Consider the following 25,786-nt stretch of genomic DNA (forward strand, 5'->3'; position numbering starts at 1 on the left):
CCTGTTACTCCCATACTTCCGTCTTCAGTCATTCGGGCAGGCCTCACACAGGATTTATTTACCCAGTTAAAGCTGCTTCAACATCAGGCTCCTGGAAATACTCCTGCTGGTCGTCTTTTTGTCCCTGAGTTTTTGAGAGCAACTGTTTTGACGGAGTTTCATGATAGCAAAGTTGCCGGGCATCCGGGAATCGCTAAGACTTTGGAATTAGTCTCCCGCTCAGTATGGTGGCCTGGTCTTTCCAAAGACATTAAGGAGTTTGTTTTTTCGTGTCAGGTCTGTGCACAGCATAAAGTTCCCCGTTCTTTGCCTATCGGTCAGCTTATGCCCTTGAATGTTCCTCTTAGGCCATGGTCTCATATCTCCATGGATTTTGTGGTGGACCTCCCTCTGTCAGCCGGATGCCGAGTCATATGGGTGGTAGTGGACCGTTTTAGTAAAATGGCCCATTTCATTGCTCTTCCCCGATTGCCATCTGCCCAGGGATTGGCAGTCTTGTTCCTCCGCCATGTTTTCAGACTCCATGGGTTACCCACTGATATTGTTTCCGATCGGGGTCCACAATTCATTGCACAGTTTTGGAAATCTTTTTGTGTCTCATTGAAGATGAAATTATCTTTAACGTCAGGCTACCATCCCCAATCCAACGGGCAGACTGAGCGAGTTAATCAATCACTAAAACAATATTTGCGGTTGTACTCGGCCAAACTCCAAAATGACTGGTCTGAGTTTCTTCCATTGGCGGAGTTCGCTTACAATAATGCCTGTCATTCCTCCACCAATGTGTCTCCATTTTTTGCAGTTTTTGGTTTTCACCCCAGAGCTAATTCCTTTTTTCAACATTCCTCTGTCTCCTCACTGACCTTGACCTCTCATCTTAGGCTCATTTGGAGAAAAGTGCACCTGGCTCTCAGAAAAGCGGCATTTCAGGAAAAGAGATTTTCTGACAGGCTCCGGCGGCCGTGCACTTTTAAAGTAGGAGATAGGGTGTGGTTGTCGACTCGCAACATTAAACTTCGACAAACCTCAGCCAGATTGGGTCCTAAATTTATTGGACCATTTCACATTATCAAAAAAGTCAATCCAGTTGCCTTCCGGTTACGTTTACCAAAAACTTTACGGATCGGAAATACTTTCCATTGCTCATTGCTGAAACCATATGTTTCGTCCAGTAGATTTCCTCGTAAGATATCTCAGGGGAGATCACCAATTGTTGTACAGGGTCAGCAGGAGTTCTTGGTGGAGAAGGTTCTCGATTCCAAGTTGTCCCGGGGTCGGCTTTATTTTTTGGTGCATTGGAGAGGTTATGGTCCAGAAGAAAGGTCTTGGGTCCTGGATAAGGATCTCCATGCCCCGAGGCTCAAGAGGGCATTTTTTCGAGAATTTCCTCGGTTTAGGGGTTCCTTGACCCCTCCTCAAGGGGGGGGTACTGTTAGGCGCCGGGGTCCGCTCGTCGGTGCGGCCCGGCGCTTAGCAACCAGGGACGCCATGCGCGTACAGCCGCCGGCTCCCTGGCAACGCTAGACGCCGGGCGCACGGAGCCGCTCAGACCCTAGCAACGGGGACGCCACGTTCGGGCCGCGTTCCCCGTTGCTGGGTCTTTTCTAATTGTATAATGGTGTGCTGGCTGTGCAGCATGCAAGCTGCACGGCATTACTTGTGATTACCCAGTCTGGCTCCTGATTGGGGAGCTCACAGTTATAAGCACCCTTTGGACTTCTCACAGACGCCGGTGATAGCTTCCTGTTTGCCTGTGTTGGTTACAGAGAGTTTCCAGTCCTGCTCAATCCGGTTGTTCCTGTCCTCAGTGATCCTGTACTCGGAAATTGTCATCTGTTCCTGGAGTCTGACCGAGCACCTTTAACATCCTGTGGTGTTCGTGAGTCGCGGCGTAGCCGTGTGTTGCGGCTTGACCGCTTACTGTTTATTATTTTGTATCTTTGTGTTCTGGAGCTTTTGCGGAGGATTCCGCTCCCCCTGATCCACTCTGGTATCCAGCGGTGCTGGATAGGAGTTACGGATCAGTGGATCTTTGGTTGTCCTTTTCCCTGGCGGCTAGTCCGCACATACTTTTTGGTTTAGTTAGTTAGCTTGTAACCCCTGGCCTGGTTGCTTAGTCAGAGGGCCCCTTGTTATCACCCTGTCTCGGATTTCCCTTTGTCTCCCATTAAGACCTGAGGGGGCATCGGGGTTGGGCAGACATAATCCGCCCTTCGAACGCGGCTGCCATGGGCTCAAGCAACCATAGTCTCGCAGGGGATTTCTGATAACACGGGCGAGACAACGGAGTTAGGGCGCCAGGGGTTACTAGGCTCTCCTGCTCCCACAACCAGTATATCTTTCCAGTACTCAGACCTCTGCCATAAGATCTCCTCTGGTCTGGAGTACGGGAATCATAACACCACCCTCAAGTGTTTTGGTTTGGAATCAGATTAGGTTTTGGTTCTGGATTTCTTGAAAATTTATAAAACCAGCTAAAATCATGAAATAATGACTTATTTTAATTCCCACGGTAATGTTAAAATCAATAGCAGTCATTTCTAGGCATTTCCAGCCAATTTTAACCACACTCTCCTGTGTGAAATGGCACCTGAAATCACAAGGGAGGCAATCCAAAACCCAAGACTCGGATCTTAAATCCGAGTCCCAACACAAGGGAATCTCCTAACTGGGGCTCATTTCGACTCAGGTCCCCTAAATTTGGGCGAGTTCGGATTTCTTAAAAAAATTAACTGCTCTATTTAAAACCTATTTGCACAAAGCCATATAACTTCCCTGAGTTGAGATAATGATATTGGCATTGTTGCTTTAATGTCAATAGCAAAAACTAATTCCATGTATAATGTTAATGTGCTCCTGAACTTCACATTTTCACCCCCAAAAAAATATTTTTTTAATTTATATAAGTCCCAGTACAGAAAAACAATTAATTAAATATTTAAAATGTTTAATTCTCACAAAGGGTCTATTTATCACCATCCGCATCTGATGATGCAGATGACAGGTGATAAAATCGACCAAATTTGTACTGCGATAATTGAGTACATCGCATGGATGCATCAAATGTCACATGCAAGGACAGAGCTTGCGATAAAGCTCTGTCCCTGCGATGCCTCTCCGCAGCATCATTGGGGTATTTTTTTTTTTTTTTAAATATCCCAATATCCTGCTGCGAATGCACCACCGTCTGTCGCTACCACCACCGCCGGGTCCCCCCCCCTTCGATACTACCCCGCTACAAAAGAGCCCCCCATCCCGGGTTTATACTTACTAGTCGCAGGAGCTGGTGTCCGCAGGGCCGGTGCAAGGTTCATCAGCACCCTAGGCAAAACATGTGCCTGCTGCACCCCCCCCACCCCCCTGGAAAAAAAAAACCCACCCAGGCACTATGTGTGACATTTTGCGGGGACCCTAGACAGGCTGTAATGTGTCTGGACATAGGATAGGTTACCCCTGAGTGCAGCCGAACTGAATCTTTATACATTCGCTGCCATGCAATATACAGCGGAGCGCAATGGGGCATGTATTTATGCTATGTAATTGAGTGCCGGATATTGACTGAAATATATATATATATATACATACATACATACACATACACCACAAATCGCAGCCTCAAATCCAAATTCTTCTACAGTAGAGGAATGGAGTACTGAGCTTGCAATATAAGGGTACCTTTATAGCTGCAGGAGAAGGAGTCCCAGTGAAGAAGAGATGTATAATAGGGACCAATCCAAGGCAACTATATTGCAGGCTGCAGAAGAAGGGGACTGTAATCCACTCAGACAGGGAACAGTAGCAGGGGAGCTGCCCGCAGTCTGCTCTGCAGTGTAGTCCCATTCCCTCACAAAGCACGACACAATCATCACCGCAGGACTCCCATATGCAGAGTCTGTTCTTGCGGTGCGGGGCGGGAATATGTCAGCTTGGAGAGGAGCAGAAGAACTGTAACAATAGCCGGCAGCACGCTGCTTACTCTATGTGCAGAGTATTAGAGGCGCTGCCGGTGGGTTACACTCACACTGTCAGCGCTGCAGGAATGCCGTGGCCGCCCAACTGTTCTCCGCCGCTAGCGCTGACAGTGTGAGTGTAACCCATTGGTAGCACCTCTAATACTCTTTGCACATAGAGTAAGCAGCGTGCTGCCGGCTATTGTTACAGTTCTCCTCTCCGCCTCTCCAGTAACACTGGACATATTCCTCTTAAGGAAGAGGAGGAGCTCAGCTGAGCAAGGGTCAGGGAAGCAGTAGCGTAAGTTTGTCCCAGTCGCCTGGAGACAAGATAAATGTTGCTGCCACCAACCCCACCCCACCCCACAGATAAATATAGAACTAGATAGATAAGATAGATATTATTTATTTATTATCAGTTATTTATATAGCGCACACATATTCCGCAGCGCTTTACAGAGAATATTTGGCCATTCACATCAGTCCCTGCCCCAGTGGAGCTTACAATCTATTTTCCCTATCACATGTACACGCACACACATTCACATTAGGGTTAATTTTGTTGGGAGCCAATTAACCTACCAGTATATATTTTTGGATTGTGGGAGAAAACCGGAGTACCCGGAGGAAACCCACGCAAGTACAGGGAGAATATACAAACTCCACACAGTTAGGGCCATGGTGGGAATCGAACCCATGACCTCAGTGCTGTGAGGCAGTAATGCTAACCATTACACCATCCGTAATGGATGGATGGATGGATGGATGGATGGATGGGAGGGAGGGACAGCACTTAAGGCAATATAAATAATTAGGCTGGCTGGCTCTGATGGCTAGGCTCCTCAGTCCTCTCTGCTGTATCCATAGTGCGTCTGTCCACTCACAGGCAGCTGAACTCCGTCCTGTCCCTCCTCCCAGCATGCCATGCTGGGCTTCCAGCTGAATTGAAGAATGATGATTGACCTCATCACCTTTCATATCTGAATTGATGACACCAGCGCCGCAGGGTAGGATTAGGATGGGGGGTTAGGGTAAGGCTGCGGGAGGGGAGGTTAGGGCAAGGCTGTGGGAGGGGAGATTAGAGTTAGGCGGGAGGTTAGGATAAGGCTGTGGGAGGGGAGGTTAGGGGGGTAGGGGAGAGGTTAAGGTAAGGCTGTGAGTGGGGTGGTTAAGTTTAGGTAGCGGGGGATGGTTAGATTAAGGCAAGGTTCTTTAGCCCACATTATATTTAGACTGAACCTGTAATGCTCCTGTGCAGGACTTCACAGCCTGGGCTACACATGCAAGTAATGGCAGTAAAAGCCCTGCTTGCCAATACTGGCTTTACTACATGCTTAATGAGACAGATGGTTACATCATCTAGATGTAGCAGGTTATCTGTCTCTGGCTGCAGCTCATTCATTGCACCTTTTTTACCTGCTTCTCCCCTGCTCTTTATAAGCTACATGCCTTTCTACCTCCACCAACCTGTGTGAGCTGTTGGGAGGTGAATCTTCATGCCTGGCATAGGCAGGGGAACTGATGAGGGAAGAGCAGGCTGAGGAACTCCCGACTCTGGCTTGTAGCTGCTCCTCAGCTCCACCTCACACAAACTGCTCACAGTGTGGGTGGGTGCCTCTGCCTGCAGGGTGCTGGTCACTGGTGTGGTAGAAACTGCACTGGAAGTTGTCTGTGTGCCTGGCTGGGAAGTGAGGACTCGGACTCCCATGAGGTTGCCTGTTTCTGCTGCTGATCATCATCTACACGGTCAGAGCAGCATGTGATTGGTTTCCTCCAATCAGAGCCCAGCAAATGCTCCTCTGACCTCTCTGCAGAGTATCCTGGGATAGGATTTAGTACCCAGTAGTGCACTGCAGATTACTGTGTGCTCGGTGCTGTGCCCCTATCCTGTAGCTGATCACTGCATACTGAACTGGCAGACGAGCCTCTTAAATCAAGCAGTCCAGCTCATCTCTGGTATCATTAGTTGTCTTTCAGATGGGAGTTGGAGGGGGGGGGGGGGAGGGAAGGGGGGGGCTGGCTGGCTGTGGTGGTGGAGCGTAGTTTAATAAGTCAGTCTGACTCATTTTGCGCCATCAGCTGTGGGCACAGGGAGCCAGAGACAGTGGAGGAGAGGTGCCCCCCATCAGGGGAGGAGGCCGGCGGCAGCCTACTGCACTGTCACCGTGAGTTCCGCCTCTGCAGGGAAGCCTTCTTCAGCAGCATGAGCTGCCGCCCTCCAGTGGGCGCCGCCCATAGGCAGCTGCCTAAAGCTGCCTAGTGGTGGCGCCGGCTCTGGGTGTCCGCTGCTCCAGGAGGGTGCCGGTCCTTTTTCTGTGCTGTGACCCCCTTTGCTGTAACGTGAACTGCCACTTTCCAGTGTCACTTTACTGCACCGGAGTCACAGCGCAGCACATGGAGACTTGGCGCCCAGCAGTGCTCACCTAGACAGGTAAGTATGTTGTTGTTTTTTTACTTTTTTTTTTTTTACACTGTGATCAGCTTGTGTGTCCTTCAGACAGGGATCGGTATGAAATACCTCCAATCAAAATGCCGACGTTCAAAATCCCGACACCAATTGACCGATGGTCAAAATCCAGACAAGGTCAAAATCCTGACATGGACAAAATACCGACATTTAAAATACCGACATGGTCAAAATACCGACATGTAAAATGCCGATAGGTCAAAATACCGCCATGCGTGTTTTTTTTGTGTGTGTATGTCGACATAAGTCAACATGGACACCATATAAAGTGTACCGCGTCCCCTCGCATGGCGGCTTTGAGCACGGTGCCTCGCTGCGCTCGGCACACTATTATATTCCCCCTCCAGGTCCACTGGGATGGTAAAGTATGAACAAGTCGGTTTCAATGAAAAAAATCATGAAAAACGCATGTCGGTATTTTGACCTTGTCGGTATTTTAAATGTCGGTATTTTGTCCATGTCGGGATTTTGACCTTGTCGGGATTTTGACCATCAGTCAATTGGTGTCGGGATTTTGAACGTCGGGATTTTGATTGGAGGTAAACTGACTGCATCCTCTTCGAACACACAGGGCTGATCACTAGAGCCCGGTCTCTGCACAGCTTTCTCTGCCAGGGGCAGAGAAAGCTGGGCAAATGGCTCCTTATCGATGTGCTGCTCTGTGATCTTGCCAGCCTTAGCTGGCAAAATTATCACAGGGCACACTGCAGATTTTTTTTACATTTTTTCTTAGTAAATTCGGTCACATCGCAATTACTATTATTAGTATAGGGAATGCGATGTGGTTTACTAAAAAAAATGTCAATTAAAGGGTTTGGAGCAGATTTTCATGAAAACTGCTCCAAATGCCCTTTGGCTTTAATACATTTTAGTAATACTTAAATAATGTGAAACGGGTGTGAAAACATCCTTTTTCCCATTATTTAAAAAAAAATAATGTTAAAAAATAGGCCCCTAAATCATGATTCCATTTAGGACTCATTAAGATTGTTTCGAAAAATAAAAAATGTGAAAATATTTGTTTTCAAGAGATACAGTAGGTGATCGAAACAAACTGAGTCTTAGTGGGTGAGAGAAGGTACTATATTGTTATATTCCGCATCCCGGTCTGTGTACAGACTACCAATGTGCCTGATGGATGTGATTTTCTCTGTTGTGGTACCATCATTTACTGGAATGCCATAGGAAAACGTACTTATTAGACTTCCCTGCCCTCTCTAGCAGTAATCAGAGACTGGTTGACACTTGGAAAGGAACATTGAGAGAAGAGTAGTGCCTCAACAAGCTCTGTGAATAGTACTTGTAATCATTGAGTTCTTGTTTTGTGAAATTGCAGAGCTAAAGTGTTCTAGCAGTGTGCTGACCTCAATTGCCACTGCCACACTCAATTTACATAAGGCATTCAGCCTTGTCCACATTATGCATGCGGTTCAGCAGGCCTCACACTGTACACAATCTAAATACGGGATAATTATCTTGTATCAGATTAGCATAGAATTATTATTTCAGAGGCAGTGAAGTATTAGCAAAGATAGCAAAAAGGCCTCCAATTTAAAGTCATTTAAAGTTTTGTGTATTATTTATTTAACCATTAGAGTTAAAAAATGCAACATTTTTATAAATTAGTAGATGCAATTGTTAATGTACTTAGAAAGCTTATTTAAACATGCTTGGGATAGGCATATGAATATCCTTACAAAGAATTAAGGTTCAAAAAGGGTTGAGATTGCCTAAAGGATAAAAAAAAGGGACAGACTAGATGGGCCAAGTGGTTCTTATCTGCCGTCAGATTCTATGTTTCTATGTTTCTATGTTAAAGCTATAATCTCTTGGATTACTATTTTTATATTAGATTGTACATGTCTTTCTACAGGGCGATTCAAAAGTCGCAGTACACCCTTTTGTTTCAAAAACTGTGCAGGAAATGGGAAAACTGAATACTCCAGTAATGTATGGGTGAGGTGGGCTATCTTTTAGGTTATGTACTGAACATGGGCGCCATCTTGAAATCAGCCATCTTTAATCTAAGTCAGTTTTTCAAATGGAAAGGGGGTCGTGTAACATGTCAAACAACATCAGAATTTGATGAAATGTTTATTGCTGCAAACAGATTTGAAATAGCAGTTATGTTTCCAAAGTTACAACACTTTTTTTTGTTGGAATTACAGGCTGAACTGTTCTCCATAAAGAACAGTAATTTAATGTGTTCAACATGTTGTCCCTCTTGGTCAACACGAACTCAACCATTGAACCATTGTTGAGGTTGTCTCGTCAGTAGCACTTTTTGGACGACCACTCCGTGACTTGTCAGCCACAGTCCCAGTTTCTTGGAATTTGTAAATTAGGCACCTGGCAGTGTTATGTGAAATTGGAGGTCTTTCTGGGTGTTAGTTGTTAAAATCTGCAGCTTTGACAGTTCGCTCTCCAGACATCAAAATGACCTCAATTCTCTCCTCTTTTGTCAAAGCCATCTTCAGTTACCTGCACCAAAAAAAAGTGTTGTAACTTTTGAACCATAACTGCTATTTCAAATCTGTTTGCAGCAATAAACTTTTCAGCAAATTTGGATGTTGTTTGACATGTTACATGGCCCCCTTTCTATTTGAAAAATTTACTTAGATTCAAGATGGCCGACTTCAAGATGGCGTCCATGTTTGGTACATACCCTAACAGATAGCCCACCTCACCCATACCTTACTGGAGTATTCAGTCTTCCCATTTTCTGCACAGTTTTTGAAACAAAAGGGTGTACTGCCACTTTTAAATCACCCTGTATTTCACTATATACTTATTTTTGGCCTTCTGTACTAGTCTTTTACTTTATATTATTAGGTAGTGATCTATTATACTACTATCCAAAATATTAAAGTTATCTGGAAAAATGAGAAAACCTCTTTAGGGAGAAACGATATATATATACTGTACACTCGTAAAAAGTGAATAAAACATTAGTAATTAGTAAAAGGCTTAAGATGAAAAGAGGCCTGGCACTGAAGAACTTGATCGTAGATGTGCTAGAAAACGGCCAGCACAGGGCAAGCCAGCCCCGGATGCTGGATCTACCCAGCCCCCCGTACACATGCGAAAGCATCACACGTCTGCGATGCTTTCACATGTTTCGAGTAGCCCTCTGCCTGCACAGGCTGATGGCTACCCGCCATGTTAAGGGTCTCAGCAGCTGCGTGTGACGTCACGCAGCCGCCGCGGCTCGCCTCTCCAACGGTCCAGACACGCCTCTATTGTCCAGACTGCACCTCTAAAATGGAGCATCGACGTCCCATTCCCACCCCCCTCCAGGTCTGAAACTGCGTTCTGAAGAGAATGCAGTTTTGGACCTTGCACATCCGCGTACCGGCATGCGTACGTGCGTAGATGTGCAGAAATTGCTTCATATCGATTTTTGCACATCAGTGTAAGGGTCTGAATTGGCCCCTAAGTTACATAACTTTTTTTTACACTTAATTACATTTATCCAACATACATTTGTCTTAAAATCTTACTTATTCAATGCTGTTCAGGGAACAAAGCTTTTTGTTATCTTGCAACATTATGAAATGGTGAAGAGAACAGAGACTGTACAGAAACAGGCAGTCTCATAAACCTGAGTGATTGGTTTGCAGTCTCTTAGGTAATAGAAATGCTCTCTACTGTATGCAGATGTTACTGCCTTTTAATCTGAGTGATTGGCTTTCAGTCTTCTAGGTAATATAGTTTATTTCAATTGTGTGCAGATGTTGCTGCATGTTAGTAAGGAAATAACTAATGTGTGAATATACTATTATAATTATCAGGAAGGATCTGGGTTTTACCTACTTCTTTCCCTTACTAACGGACTATTCTAAAATTGAATTAAAAATTTTTAAGTGACAGTCTGTAGGTTTTTAGAAACTTTTCAACCATGTCAGATATAAGACCATATACCTAGTTGTATTGGCAGCATATTTAAAAGGTTAAAAAGGTGAGGTTCTCGTGTGACAATCTATTGGATCAGCTAACCAAGCAAATGCTTTGAGGCAGAAAACTATTAAATACTATAAATACACTGACTTCATCATCATTCTTTTCCAGAGTCACTTTTCAGTAAAGAAAGGAGCCGCAGCCTTGGGGATTGGCACTGACAGTGTGATCCTTATCAAGTGTGATGAAAGGTAGGCCAGAACCTCAAAATGTAATTTAACATGGAAGATTAGAGCTTCAGTCATTCACCTATTTAGGTCACCGGAAGAGGAGACATGAAGCAGAATGAGCAGTCACTAAATGTATTCGCTTTGTAGATGTGTACTGCAAAAAATGGTCTGACACCCATTCACATTCAGAAGGCAATTGTATGTGTACACTGTGAACATGACACTTAAGTTACAGAGACAATTGAAATTTACAAACATTTATCCACCAAGTCGATTCCTTTAAAATGATATAAAGAAGGAAGACCAAAGATGTATAAGCAAGATACAAGTCACTACAGTTCACACAGAGCCCAAACGGTGACAGTAAGATGATCATTGCAGAACAGGGCTTAAAGTGCAGCCATTATATACGCACTGAAGCAATATTCATGAGTATGCAGTCTATGAAATTCCACTGAACCTGTGACATCCTTGAGCCCCTCAGTTGGGACGGGTGTGTAATAAGACAATGGATCAGCCCCAAACATGGTTGCATTCATTGCACGACCCAGGCACACCAACTAGGCTTACAAGATCGCCATGCCCCCACCCCTGCCCCTTCTCACCTCTTAGTGCCAGCAGCTTGTCTTCCCAGACCAGGCTGCTATGTGCTGAGGCTGCAGTGGGGCCAGGGAAGCTACTGCTTTGCAAAAGGAAAGTGTAAAACACACTCATCGCACCTCCTGATCCCCCCCCCCCCTTCCATTTGACAAATGTGGGGCTCACGGAAAATTCCTTTTCTTATCCATTTTGTCCTAAGTGGGTATCGCCACCTGCCATGCGGCAAAGTACCTGGGCCTGGCTCTGCTCTCTGCGTCCCTGGTATTCCCAAGATGGTATTCACAAGAGGTGCAGCTTCTGCAGATGGAACACAATATTCTGAATCTGATGTAAACATGTCCCACATGCTTGGTCATGCCATCCTAGTTACAAGAGCCCGGCAGTTTCTCATGGCAGCCCTGGGTTACATACTGATTCCTAGTCCATTGATTGGCCACATTTTCATGTTCATTCATTCAATCAATCGTTAACTGTTCCACAGTGTGGAGGCATTTTTAACTCTCAACCCCCCTTATATTATTATTATTATTACTATTATTATTGTTGCTGTTGTTATTTATTAATGAGGTGCTTCAAATTTCTGCTACATTAAGTACAGATACAACACAGAGTAAACATAGTATAAAAATAACTTAACATCTATATGTAATTACATGTGTTGGCATAGTTACAGTGTGTACCTATCGGCTGAGTTTGAGCCTAAGGGGACTGAGCAAACAAGAGGAGGGAGGGACCTGCTGGCACTAGCTTACATTTAGAAATGCAATGGCAGTGAGTATTGGGGGGATGTGAAGGAGTTAAGAATGCAGAGGAGAAAGAACAGATCAGGCAGAGGGTGACAAGGAGATTTTAAGGAAGAGGTTGAAGAAATGGAAATTGGGGTCGAGTCTGAAGAGTGAAGGAAAGCATTCCATAGATTAGAAGTAGTGTGTCAGTAATTTCTAGTAAACTGATAGGTGAAAACTTGGTTCATCCCAGAAAATGGCTGCCTCCTGCCTCCGCTGTGGTTCTTGGTTTACATTCAGACCACTGCTACAAACATGGAAGTTACATAATAAATCATTTGTCTGTGCTGTAAGAGACAGGCTAGTAACTGAAGATGTACATGAAGTTACTGTATGGTATCTGTTATACTCTGTTATTGTTACACTGTGCTAAGGTTGAGAAATGCTTTGAAGTTCAAACACGCACATGTAAAGCAATGTGACATCAATTATTCTGAGCCATGTTATCCGCTGTTATTATATTGTGTTATTATTTGGAACAGACTAAAGACCGCATTGGAAATATTTACTTTTATGCTTCTTATTACAGGGGGAAAATGATATCATCAGATCTTGAAAGGAGAATCATTGAAGCCAAACAGAAAGTAGGAACCATTCCTTTCTCGTAAATGTTTCAATGAAGTCATGTTTGTAGGGAAATGTGGTGGACTAATAAACTATCTCTGGACACACAAGGATTTATTAGGGAGTTAACTGCTTTTACATGTATAATAACAGATGTCTGATCTTCAATGAAGAATCTATGCTCTATAGGAAAAGCGAAGCCTCTAGGAAAAAGCCCCCTTGTCTTTTGTTTCACTTCAGGCATGATTGAGATTTGCACGCAATGTTCAGGAATGTTTTGCTACTGACCGATGCCCATGCAGGGTATATGCACAAATGTGCTATTGTGATTCATACGCACGGTGATAGAAGTGACCTGGAAAAGTGCTAATCCTGGGCAGTGACCGGTAGGTGGCTAAACAGATGGTGTGTCTTATGGGAGTGGGCATAGCACTGAAGTGTTGCAGACACAGATGCTCAATCATCCACTTCAGAGGCAACAGGGCTGTTGCTAGGTGTGATGATGCGACGAATAGTGGCGTCCAAAGATTCACCATGCAGTATTACTACATCTACATGTGCTGTCAGTGGGCGTCTCAGCTCCTGCTCTTTCATATGCACCGATGTACACCAGGGAAGGGCTTTGTAGCCACAGATGGTCAACCACCAGTCAGGCCCTTTATGTTCCTATAGTGCAGGCTTTTTCAAACAGTGTGCCGAGGCACACTAGTATGCCGCAACCAGTACCAAGGTGTGCCGCGGAGCCAGAGCAGCTTCCTGCACCTTCAGAGTGAACTGTTGGCCCGGGCTCTTCTTAGAGGATCAGTCGTGCTCCGGCCGTGACCTATGGCTTGAAAATGCGAAGGTGTGATATCATAAGTCACGGCCGCTGCGTCTCGCCACCCAGCCAGCCCACCCGCTTGCATACACATCTTCCAGTTCCCGCCTGCATACACAACTTTCCTTGCACACCCACATCCACACCTGCCCAACTGCCCGCTGCTCAGTATTTGCAGAACTCCACTATGAACAACCCCCACCACTGAGGGACAGGGAGGAGGACAGCTGACCGCTAGGGGCTAATATTTGTTATTTTATTTCTCCAGTGGGGAACAATAAGATTTCAATAGGATTTATGTGGGGGAAATAATAATGTATGGATTTATGGGGGGAACAATGTGAATAATTCATGTGGGGAGCAATAGGATTTATGTGGGGAGAAATGTGATTGATTTATGTGTGAGCAACATGATTTATGTGGGGGGCAATGTGATTGATTTTTCTGTGTAGGCCAATGTATGTGTGGATTTTTTTTTTTACTGTGAGGGCCAATATGTGTGTTGTTTTTTTTTTCTGTGGGGAACTGGTGGTGTGCCTTGGCAATTTTAAAATATTGTTCGGTGTGCCGCAAGTAAGAAAAAAGGTTAAAAATCACTGCTATAGTGCTATCAATGTATCCTATATTGCTATCATGTAACCTACATGTATATTGCTATCAATGTATCCTATATTGTTATCATTTGTTTTATCTCTGCTGTGCCCAAATCCTGTATAATAAAAGGCTAACTCCTCACCTCTATGGGGGCAATTTAAATGTTTTACACGCCGGCGGCCACTAGATGGCCTCCGACGGTACAATTCAGGTGTTGCTTCGATTGGACATGCATAGCCGCCAGCAGTGACATTACTGTTACGTTGTCATTTTGACGAGCTGGTAACTAGTAAACCAGGCATGTCCAAACTGCGGCCCTCCAGCTGTTGTGAAACTACATATCCCAGCATGCCCTGACATAGTTTTGCTGTCAGAGAATGCTAAAGCTGTGTCAGGGCATGCTGGGATGTGTAGTTTCTCAACAGCTGGAGGGCCGCAGTTTGGACATGCCTGTAGTAAACTATAATACAATGGTTATTGTTGTTCTTGAATCCAGAATTCCAGTATTTAGCAGAACCCAAAGGGCTTTAAGCTAATTTTGTGCTTGGAAATTTATCTCTTCTGATTTAAGATGACATTATCGCATTAAGGACCTTTTGCTTCATTCTAATGCGCTACTTAGCATCTGCAATTTCTAATACTGAAAAGATGCCTACTGTATGTAATATGATTCAGTATTTCAGAATCCAAGAGTATGAGGACCCTTAATAACAATAACAATATTTATTATTATTATTATTATTATTACTACATGATGTTTTGTTTTTTGTTTTCCGTTTAAGTTAATAGCTACTATATACTGTCTTTGCAGGGATTTGTTCCATTTTTTGTTAGTGCTACAGCAGGGACTACAGTTTACGGTGCATTTGATCCTCTCGTCGCGATTTCTGATATCTGTAAAAAGTATAAAATCTGGATGCATGTTGATGTGAGTATTAACTGGTTTCAATTAAGTTTCTTTGAATTGTTTCAGCTTTATAACACATAACATTAATATACGGTGGATATTTATTTAAACTGAGGGGAGATGTGACAGTTATCTAGATCTAATCAGGCACACCAGCAGAATCTCTGATCTGGACTGGACAGGGGACAGTTGCGTGTCACTATGGGTTATGGCTACACACAACAATCTCAGAAACTAGGCTACCTCATATCCCCCTTCAAACACACTTTTGGAAGAGAGTACAGGTTATACCTGCTCACCATGGTTCTACTTCCAACTTCCATGGGAGGGGCAGCAATTTGGGACAGTTGGTGTGCATACACACATATGCTCTTGTCAGGGGCGCCAGAATGTCTTGAGGTTGGGGGTGCGCAGAAAAACATACCTATTGGCGCTCCCCCCAATCCCCACTCCCAGTGCGAGGGAGCGCTTACCTCCGATACCTGCGGTGACTTGGGTTTTTTTTTTAAGTCTGTTGCCGCACAGCCACAGTGTGCTATGCTGTGCGCTGTCCAAGCCTGCTCTTCACTGATGCATTAGCAGGAGGAGGCGTGGCCATGCTGAGCCTGCTGGAACAACCCCACCTCCTCCCAGTAATGCATCGGTGAAGAGCCTGCTTGGACAGCGCACAGCATAGCACGCTGCAGCTGTGCGGCAACAGACTTTTTTATTTTAAATTAGTCACCGCAGGTATCAGAGGTAAGCGCTCCCCCTCACCAGCGTCTGCGCCTGTCATATTTGGGGGGGCATGCTGCCCCCTTGCCCCCCCCCCCCCTCATTCCGACGCCACTGGCTCTTGTCTATATATCATTGCTTACTGGCTTCTTGTTGGTAAGGACTGCAAGAAAGAGAACAAAATTAAAAGCAGAATATATAGACGTTTAATACAATGTCTAAATGTGATGCTCTTTACACAGGGTCTGTGCTAGGGTGTTTGGCGCCCTCCTACAAATATATTGGCTTGATATATCTCTTTACAATGTTTCATATATTGCAATGGTGACAGAAGGGTGCAAGCTGGAGAGACAGAAAGGCGTTTCTCACAGCAACACACACTCTGAAAACTCATTGATGCTGCACAAATATAAAACCATCCTTCTGCATCCACCTCTCATCAAACCTTGTAGTGCAAAACTGCTAAAGGCTTCGGTCTTCAGACCCTCTCCCAAAGGAGAAGGGCCTCGCTTCTTCCCATCCCCTCAGAGGCAAAAGGCCCAGTGAGGGGAAGAAGGAATATTCAGGTCCCCCTTTGGCAAAGCTCAGAGGGACCCCTTGAGTATATTAAAATGATATTACAACTTCATATATGAAATAATATAGTCCCCCTAGTCATAAAAGTTAATGATAGAACGTGACATATAAGAATGCTAAGATTTACCAGTAAATTACTGGAGGAAAGGAGGCTTGTGGTTTGTGAACACAGATCAGAGGTGGGGACCTGGAGGAAATCAATGATGCTGCTGTGTTACATCAGACTGCCATAGAGATGGCCATCGGTTAATTAATCATTGGTTAACCTTAATGGTATAAAACCATTCACATACAGTACTGACTAGATTTATAGCATCGTTCATGTTTGTTTTAATGTTTTCCTATGTACCGCTGTTTTTATATGAAATGTGTATTGATTTTCTGCTATGAGAAAAGGTAATTGAAAATAAATAATTTATTTTTAAAAAATAGGACCATTCACAGGTAATCCATCAATGGTTTCAACCACCGATGGTCATCCCTGTGCTATCTATTAGTAAGGCACCATCTGATCAGAGCTTGGAGGTGGGGTTTACCCAGCATTAAGCAAGAAGGGGCGGGGGGTCACATTGTGGTATCTCTACCATCGATGGTGGAGAACTATTGGTTCTCTTCCTTCGATGGCAAAACTATTTGACATTGGCCATAAACCATCGATGATTTGTAATAGTCGCCCTAGCCTGTCAGCCCATGCAGTACTGTGGGAGGCAAATAGAGGTGCAGAGCCATAACTAGACTTTTTGGTGCCCTGTGCCAGAGAGGAAATTGGCGCGCCCCCCCCCCCCCCATCATTTATTTCAACAGGAACATAAGGTGCATGCCTTGTGGGGAAGGGGCATGACAAGATTGATCCGAGAGAAAGCCCATCCTATTATGCCCCTTCCCACATTTTATATACTGTATATATAAGAAGATGGAGTGAGGGTAGGAGACAGTGGTGGTCAGGAGGTACTTGGCTTCAAAAAGGGCGGAAGCTGCAAGTGAAAGTAATTAAAACAGATAATTGACAAGTGCCACCAACAGCGCCCCCTACCCTGCAGCGCTATGTGCGGTGCCCCATCCGCACACACCTAGTTTCGGCCCTGTAGAGGGGTGGTCTTCAGTTTGCCGGCAGCTGGGTTCCCGACGACCAGCCTACCGGCACCGGAATCCCGGCCGCCGGCATATCGACAGCTTTTCTCCCTCTTGGGGGTCCACGACCCCTCTGGAGGGAGAATAGATAGTGTTGCCCGCAGCGTGGCAAGTGCAGCGAGCTCACGAGGGGCTCATTTGTGCTCGCCCAGCTGTCGGTATGCCGGCGGTCAGGATTCCGGCATCGATATGCTGGCCGCCGGGAGCCCGACCGCCGGCATAACATACTACACCCTTATAGAGGTGCACAGAAATACTGTTATCTGTCATCGTGAGTTAGAAAGGAGATTTACCAAAGTTTGGAGAGTGATAATGTACTAACCAATCCGCTTCAAATTGTCACTGGCCGTGTTTGAAAAATGAAAAATGCCAAGAGCTGATTGGTTGATACTTTCTCTCTTTCCGAGCTATGATAAATCTCCCCGTTAGTAACTAAAACATTCAGGTGCAGTTTTATCAAAGCTGGATGTATGCTGGAAACACACAAGACAATATAACGTCCATTCTAGCAAATGAACGATATATAATTTGTGGATTTGTTTGTGTGTACACAATCTGTGAACGACATTGGGGGTAATTCCAAGTTGATCGCAGCAGGAAATTTTTTAGCAGTTGGGCAAAACCATGTGCACTGCAGGGGAGGCAGATATAACGTGCAGAAAGAGTTAGATTTGGGTGGGTTATTTTATTTCTGTGCAGGGTAAATACTGGCTGCTTTATTTTTACACTGCAAATTAGATTGCAGATTGAACACACCACACCCAAATCTAACTCTCTCTGCACATGTTAAATCTGCCTCCTCTGCAGTGCACATGGGCCCTCATTCCGAGTTGTTCGCTCGCTAGCCGCTTTTCGCAGCAGTGCACACGCTAAGCCGCCGCCCTCTGGGAGTGAATCTTAGCTTTGCAGATTAGCGAACGAAAGATTTGCAAAATAGCGAATAGAATAGCGATCGGAAATTTCTTTGCAGTTTCCGAGTAGCTCGATACTTACTCTGCCACTGCGATCAGTTCAGTCCTTTTCGTTCCTGGTTTGACGTCACAAACACACCCAGCGTTCGCCCAGACACTCCTCCGTTTCTCCAGCCACTCCCGCGTTTTTCCCAGAAACGGCAGCGTTTTTTCACACACTCCCATAAAACGGCCAGTTTCCGCCCAGAAACACCCACTTCCTGTCAATTACACTACGATCACCAGAACGAAGAAATTTCTTCGTTATGCCGTGAGTAAAATACCAAACTTCTTTGCAAATTGACTTGGCGCAGGCGCAGTGCGAGCATTGCGCATGCGCAGTTTGCGGAAAATCGCTGCGATGCGAAGAAAAATAACGAACGAACAACTCGGAATGAGGGCCATGGTTTTGTCCAACTGCTATCAAAATTCCTGCTGCGATCAACTTGGAATTACCCCCATTGTACACATACATAGTGGGATACATGCATAGTGGGATAGATGCATCATCGCTTGGAGAGTGATAAAATGGAGAAAGAAAAAGTGCCAGCCAATCAGCTCCTAACTTCCATGTCACAGGCTGTGTTTGAAAAATGTCAGTTAGGAGCTGATTGGCTGGTACTTTTTCACTCTCTATTTTATCACTTTCTAATGATACATCTATATCTGCAGATATATTGGCACATCTGGCTTTATGTACGGGAGACCCGCCGACTGCGCATGCTCTAACTGCAGGGTCCGCCGGTGACTGACATCTCCATCGGGTGGGTAAATTAAAATGCCCGCCCAGTTGTGATATCAGCACAGACACATTGAGCAGCCGGGTGCGTACCCAGCCATAAAGTACCAACAAATCAGCTTCTGTTGTTTTACACACACAGCCTATAAACTGACAGGAGCTGATAGGTTGGTACTTCATCTCTCTCTCTACTTTATCTTGTTGATACATGTCCACCTCAGTAGTTTAACACAGGGGATAGATGTATCAAACCTGTAAGAAAGAAAAAGTAGAGAAATTGACCACAGAAACCAAACAGCTTATATCTATCATTTATGCAGCAGGGCCTATAAAGCCAGACATTGTTTGGTTGCTAAGGGCAACCTCTTCGCTTTATTTCTTTCATCTTTCATATGGTCTCTTTTGCAGAATGTCAGTCTTGTTGAAAAGATGCTGCAGGTATTTCAGGAATGGTGAAACAGGTCCAACAAAAGCAGCTTCCAGCTGTGATAGACTGTAAACATTGGCAGTATATAGCCGCTGTATAGGCCATTATTGTAAACATTGCGGCTTGGGATAAAAGCTGCTTCTATGCCCACAGCTGTGAGTGTAATCAATGTAGCCTTTATTTAGAAGGATCATTTTTACCTTAGCAAATTTGCTATTCCCTCTTGCAGGCAGCGTGGGGAGGAGGACTGCTGATGTCGCAGAAGCACAGATGGAAGTTAAACGGCGCTGACAGGTGTGAACCTTTTCTTTGCCAATGTCAGGCACATTTTCATACATTAGCTGGCGGCAGCAACAAAAGTGCAGCATGAGCCACTGACGTGGGTACAGCAAGGACAGTCTTATTTCCTGTGGCAACTCATTCATGTCACTGGGCTTTTGAAAAGTCTGCAGAGTGACATTTCCTCTAGCCACCCCCCACCGTAGTTTCATGTTCTCTCTTTGATGGGAAACAGAAATAATTGTGCAAAGAATAGTGGGTGAATGCGGAGGTAGGGGATAGTGGAGACATGTTCTGTAAATGACACACATTATTAGGAGAGTGATCAAGGGTCACATGAAGAACATGGCTGTACAAATCCCCATAGCTAGTAAAAAAAAATAACAAAAACCACAGTATATTCATAGTATAAATGGGTAATTAATTCATAACATTCATATTTATTTAGCGAATATTATAATGGCATAAAATACACCTCCCAACTTAATGAAGAGTTCAGCTGGACTTTTACAGTACATGTTTGTCTGAAGAAAAGGGTGTCTGGTCTCGTGAAAAGTGGCATGGCCTTGTGGGAAGCGCCGTGCCAGTGAGACATGACCCCCCCCCCCCCCATCCTGTTTTCGGCACGCTGGGGTCATCACTAGCCCAAGAGAAAAATACAGCAAAACAATCATTAATACAATAAAGAAAAGCACAAAATACAAATGCTATCTGATAGTATCAAATTGTAGTGGTATCTTCCTATTTCCAGCTGGCTTTTTTTTGGTGGAAAAGGTATGAATATGTTCACACATGCCCACACTATATTATTACACACATATCCATTATAGTAACACAAGCTGTGACTCCCTTCCCTTGGCTGCTGCTCCCTCCCCTTGGCTGTTACATTTTGTGGAGAAGGGGGTGTGGCCACATCTCACAGATTTGATCATGCCCCCCACCCAGTACATGGGCCCATCTGAACTCTAGATGGCCCTGGTCCTATGCAGAGGACAAGAGCAGAGGAAAAGCAAAGTGGAGGAAAAGGATAGTGCAGGGATTGAGGGGAAGAGGACAGGAAAAATGGGATGAGAGCCAGCCAGATGATCAGTAGTGAGATAAATTAGTGGCCCTCCCTAACTGGCTCTGAAAGGCCAAACCAGGTGCCCTGGCCTATATCCTCCATGAGTTGGGCATCCCTGACTTATGGGCTATGTGCATTGCACAGCTTTCCCCTATGGTAAATAAGTCACTTAGGGGGACATGTACTAAGCAGTAATAAAAGTGGAGATGTGAGCCAGTGGCATGGCAACCAATCAGCTGCTCTGTATACAGATGGAGCCTCCCTCATCTTTGCCGTTTCTCCACCTAAACGGAGGTTTAGTCGCACCTAGGCGATAGCTTAGGTTGTTAAGTTTATGCACCGACAGGCGCATTGAGGCACGACTACATTCTCAGCATGCAATACACATCTTCACCACTCAGTGGCTAATGCTCCACTAATCCAGTACTTTACAGCGAATATCGGCGGTTTGATCTACAAGCTCTGACAAATGGTCAGTAATGACTGTAATGTTACTGTATTTTATACTGTACACACAGACCAATGGTCAGACGGAGTCAATAAAAAAAATAGTTTATACAGACCCAACGAACATGTTAAAACACTGGTCCATTGCCGTGTGACAGTATGTGAGAGTCCAAGTCCCGTAGACAAAGCAATATATAACAATAGTGTATACATATGCAACTAATGTGTTAAAGCAATACTGTAGTTCATTGACATTGACAAATCAATAAATAAAAATAGTGTATACAGTAGCAACTAATGTGTTAAAGCAATACTGTAGTTCATTGACGTTAAAGATACTGTACTGTCCCATATATTGCATGAGGCGTCATGGCCGAGTGGTGAAGTGTACCACTCCCCATGCTCAGAGATTCCCAAAGTACAAATGCCTTTTTTGTTTTCTGACACTTTATTAATTTCTTTTTTGTAATCTATTGTAATATACCTTCACATTCAATAGAAATATGCACACATGTCCTACATGAATCAGGGCAATTTTGTAAGAGCATCTCATTCCGCTATCTAAAATGCACAGCAGCTATGGGGATAAATCCCGTGTTCTGTAGAAATTATTCATTCTCTGTTCTGCAGAAATTATTCATTCACCCCAAAAAAATAACCAATAAATCAATCAATTAAAATAGTGTATACAGACGCAAGCAAACATGTAAAACAAAGGTTCTAATGATGTTAGGGTTCTGTGAATTTATAATTCCCGTAGAATGAGCGATTAATATAAATAATGTATACAGACACAAATCATGTTAGAGTCACCGCTAAAGAACATGTTAAAACTATGGTCCATTGACGTTAGGGATATACTGTATTGTACAGTATAAGCGTCCAAGTCCCATAGCCGTTACGTCATAAATAAAAACTAATAGGAAGGGATCACTGCTTACATTTACACATGAGCGTGTGTATCTACCATGAGGCGTTGTCTCCAATTTGCAATTCTTATCTCCTAATCGCCTGCATCATTCAGTACAGTAAATCAAATCTCCCAGAATGTTTACTGCAGCCTGGGTTACAACAAGGAATTTGTAAGGACAGTGATTTGCGGCAGTCAATACAGGTACAGTATGACTGCTACTGTACAGTATTTGTGCAAAGCAGTCCTGCCTCTAAGCAACCCCATCCCAGTCCCCCCCTGTGGTAGAAAACACAACCTCTGTACCAGCAAGCTTCTTACTGTACTGTACAGTATCTCAATGTTGCTAATACTTGGAAGTCTGAGGTGCAACTATTTTATTAGTAATACAGTAGGTACTGTACTATACAAAGAAACACAGATTTCTATATATTTTGATACCGTAAGAACCACTTGGACCATCTAGTCTTCAGTTAGATTTTGGACAAGGTTACTGTAAATTGCACTTGGAATTTAATGCATACAGTAGAGATCTGTCCACACAGTACTGTACTGTACACGCAGTATTTCCTTTATCCTGCCATGTACAGCATGGCTTGAAATCTCATAGACTATGAAATTTACAGTACAGTAGCTATGCTTTGTGATTTTTCTTAAGTTGCTTCTTTAATACGGTACTTTATACATATTCTTTTATGGCAAACAACATTTTTGAGTGTACTGTAGGTTGGTCTGTAACTATACTGTACAGTAAGTCAATACTGTACATCAGTGATGGGGAGCCTTCGGTCCTCCAGCTGTTGTTGAACTAAACATCCCAGCATGCCCTGCAACAGTTTTAGCATGGCCAAATGGCAAAACTGTAGCAAGGCATGCTGGTATGTGTAGTTCAACAACAGCTGGAGAACCGAAGGTTCCCTATCCCTGCTGTACATTGTGAAGTAGAAATAAATAAATAAATAAATGGATCAGTAAAAAAAATGCTCCATGTACAGTTATTACATTATTTTCCACAGAAAATGTATATTAGAGGTATATACAGTAAATGTACTGTACTACAGTAGGTCGCACAGGCAGTTCCTGCTAAATCCTATAATACAGTACAGTATGTGACATGCTTATATTCTGTGTATAATTTCAAAATACAGTACTGTACTACACTTACAGTACTACTGTATACTGTACAGATTTTTTTTACAAACACACAAATGCATCCCACATGCAAATGCATGTACTGAACAGTACAGCAGACAGCTTATGGTGACAGGACTCGCTTATCCCCACCCATAGTCGCTGTGTATTTTAAACAGTGTAATGAGACGCACCTGCAGCATTGCCCTGATTTATGTAAAACCTGTGTGCATACAGTATTTCTATTGAGTTAAAGGTACTAAATGTACAGTATATTATAATAGAAAAAAATTAATAAACTGTCAGGAAAATAAAAAAGGTATTTGCGCACCTCATGACAGATACACAACCACATGTGTAAATTTAGGCAGTGATCCCTTCCCATTGGTTTTTCACATACTGTACTGTACTGTACTGTATCCCTAACTTCAATGGACAACACTGTAGCTTAAACACGTTCTTTTGCGTTTGTATACACTATTTTTATTAATTGCTCATTATATGGGACCTCATTGCCGCTGTGTATTTTAACTAGTGTATTGAGATGCCCCTTCAGCATTGCCCTGATTCTTGCAAAACTGATGCAGTCACTGGCTCCATAGCTGAGGGCTTCCATGAGGTGCAGGGTCATGGGCGACAGCCATTTTGTCAACTTGCTATGCAATCAAGTCTGGTGTATCGTAATATGCATAGAGCTCGCTTATCCCTATTGCCCCTGTGTGATATAACTAGGGTATTGAGACGCTCCATCAGCATTGCCCTGATTCTTGCAAAACCGATGCCATCGCTGGCTCCATAGCTGAGGACTTCCATGAGGTGTGAGGTCATGGGTGGCAGCCATGTCAATCAAGTCTGGCCTGCTACAGTACTATATGTGTACCGTACGGTGCATAGAGCTAGCTTATCCCCATAGCCGCTGTGTATTTTAGGTAATGGGATGAGACGCTCCTACAGCATCGCCTTGATTCATGTAAAAATTGTGTGCATATTATTATTGAAAGTGAAGTTATAGTACAAGAGATAAAATAAAGAAATTAATAAAGTGTCAGGACAAAATAAATATATATTCGCACTTTGGTAATCGAACCCGGGACTCTAAGCATGGGAAGCAGCACACTTCACCACTCGGACACGACACCTCATGACAGATATATAAGCTCATGTGTAAATGTAAGCAGTGATCCCTTCCCATTGGTTTTGATTATGCCATAATGGCTACGGGATTTGGACGCTCACATATCCCTAACATCGATGAACCATACCTGTAACAAGTTTGTTTGCATTGTATACACTACTCATTTTATTTGTTGGTTTGTCTGCGGGACTTGGACACTCACATATCCCTAACGTCAATGGACTATACTGTAGCTTTATCACGTTCATTTGCATCTGTATATACTGTACTATTTGCATCTGTATATATTGTACTATATACAGTACTATATACTGTATTTGAAATACTGTAGCATACTGTAGTGCAATGAGACACTCCAGTAAAGTCATTCTTGCGCTGTAGTTCAGTATTGTATTTTAATGGAGACCACACGCATGGGCAATGGTGATTTTAAAAAGCGACAATGGATGATCGCAGGTATTACATTCAAAGGTAATGCCAAATGACCTGTGAGCCTCCCTACGCCTAGGCACGCCTCCTTGCGCCCAGGCATGCTGCGTATCCGTGATCACGACTAAGCCAGCAAAAAATAAGGGAGGCTCCATCTGTATGTTTATAGTATGCAAATTATAAATGTTATGTCAATGCTGATTGGTTGCCATGGGTAACTTCTCCACTGGCTCATTTATCCACTTTTATCACTGCTTAGTACATATCCTTCATAGACACAATTTGATCTGCTTATTAGTTCAAAATAAAAAAAAGTATTAAGAACAGACATCTAGAAAAAAAAATAATGAAAATATAAATGAATAAAAATATCTAATAAGTATGAATGCAGTAAAATAAAATATTCTTTGTTGAAATACTGTAAGTGGTGAAATAAGATGCCACTCAAGGAGCCCACATTATTAGCAGAGGCAATCACTGATGAGTAACAACTGGATTGGTCAAGCTTGCCATTATACAGTATTTCCTGTGTACTGTGACCTGCACCCTTATTTTGAAAAAGCAAAATGCAGCTCAGACACAGAGTACACACAGACAGTAATGACCTATGGTTAGTCTGCCTCCAAAAATGACATCATTACTTTAAAGTAATTCAAATAAAGACTGTTTCCTTAATATGGTAAAATACAGTAGTCTAGAGTAGGGATTAGATGGTGTGAATCACGGCCTGAATACGACTACTGTAGTTAGATTTGCAGGGGAATAAGGGCCCTCATTCCGAGTTGATCACTCGCTAGCTACTTTTTGCATCCGTGCAAATGTATAGTCGCTGCCCACGGGGGAGAGTATTTTCGCTTTGCAAGTGTGCGAACGCCTGTGCAGCCTAGCGGGAGGAAAACGTTTTTTGCAGTTTCTGAGTAGGTCTGAACTTACTCAGCCCTTGTGATCACTTCAGCCTGTCCGGTGCCGGAATTGACATCAGACACCCACCCTGCAAATGCCTGGACACACCTGCGTTTTCCCTACCACTCCCAGAAAACGGTC

The 25,786-nt window shown here is 43.8% G+C and overlaps 1 protein-coding gene across 2 annotated transcripts in view; it reads left to right on the forward strand.

Moving 5' to 3' along the window:
* GAD2 (glutamate decarboxylase 2) overlaps nucleotides 1–25,786 on the forward strand; it is a 227,069-nt gene that overhangs the window by 165,663 nt on the left and 35,620 nt on the right. For both annotated transcript variants that reach the window (XM_063921647.1, XM_063921646.1), the window contains exons 8-11: nucleotides 10,486–10,565; nucleotides 12,459–12,513; nucleotides 14,716–14,832; nucleotides 19,578–19,642. In XM_063921647.1, the coding sequence (XP_063777717.1) occupies nucleotides 10,486–10,565; nucleotides 12,459–12,513; nucleotides 14,716–14,832; nucleotides 19,578–19,642 (317 nt within the window). The remainder of the gene's footprint in view (nucleotides 1–10,485; nucleotides 10,566–12,458; nucleotides 12,514–14,715; nucleotides 14,833–19,577; nucleotides 19,643–25,786) is intronic.

The sequence above is a fragment of the Pseudophryne corroboree genome, chromosome 5 (assembly GCF_028390025.1).
Source record: "Pseudophryne corroboree isolate aPseCor3 chromosome 5, aPseCor3.hap2, whole genome shotgun sequence".
Taxonomy (NCBI): domain Eukaryota; kingdom Metazoa; phylum Chordata; class Amphibia; order Anura; family Myobatrachidae; genus Pseudophryne; species Pseudophryne corroboree.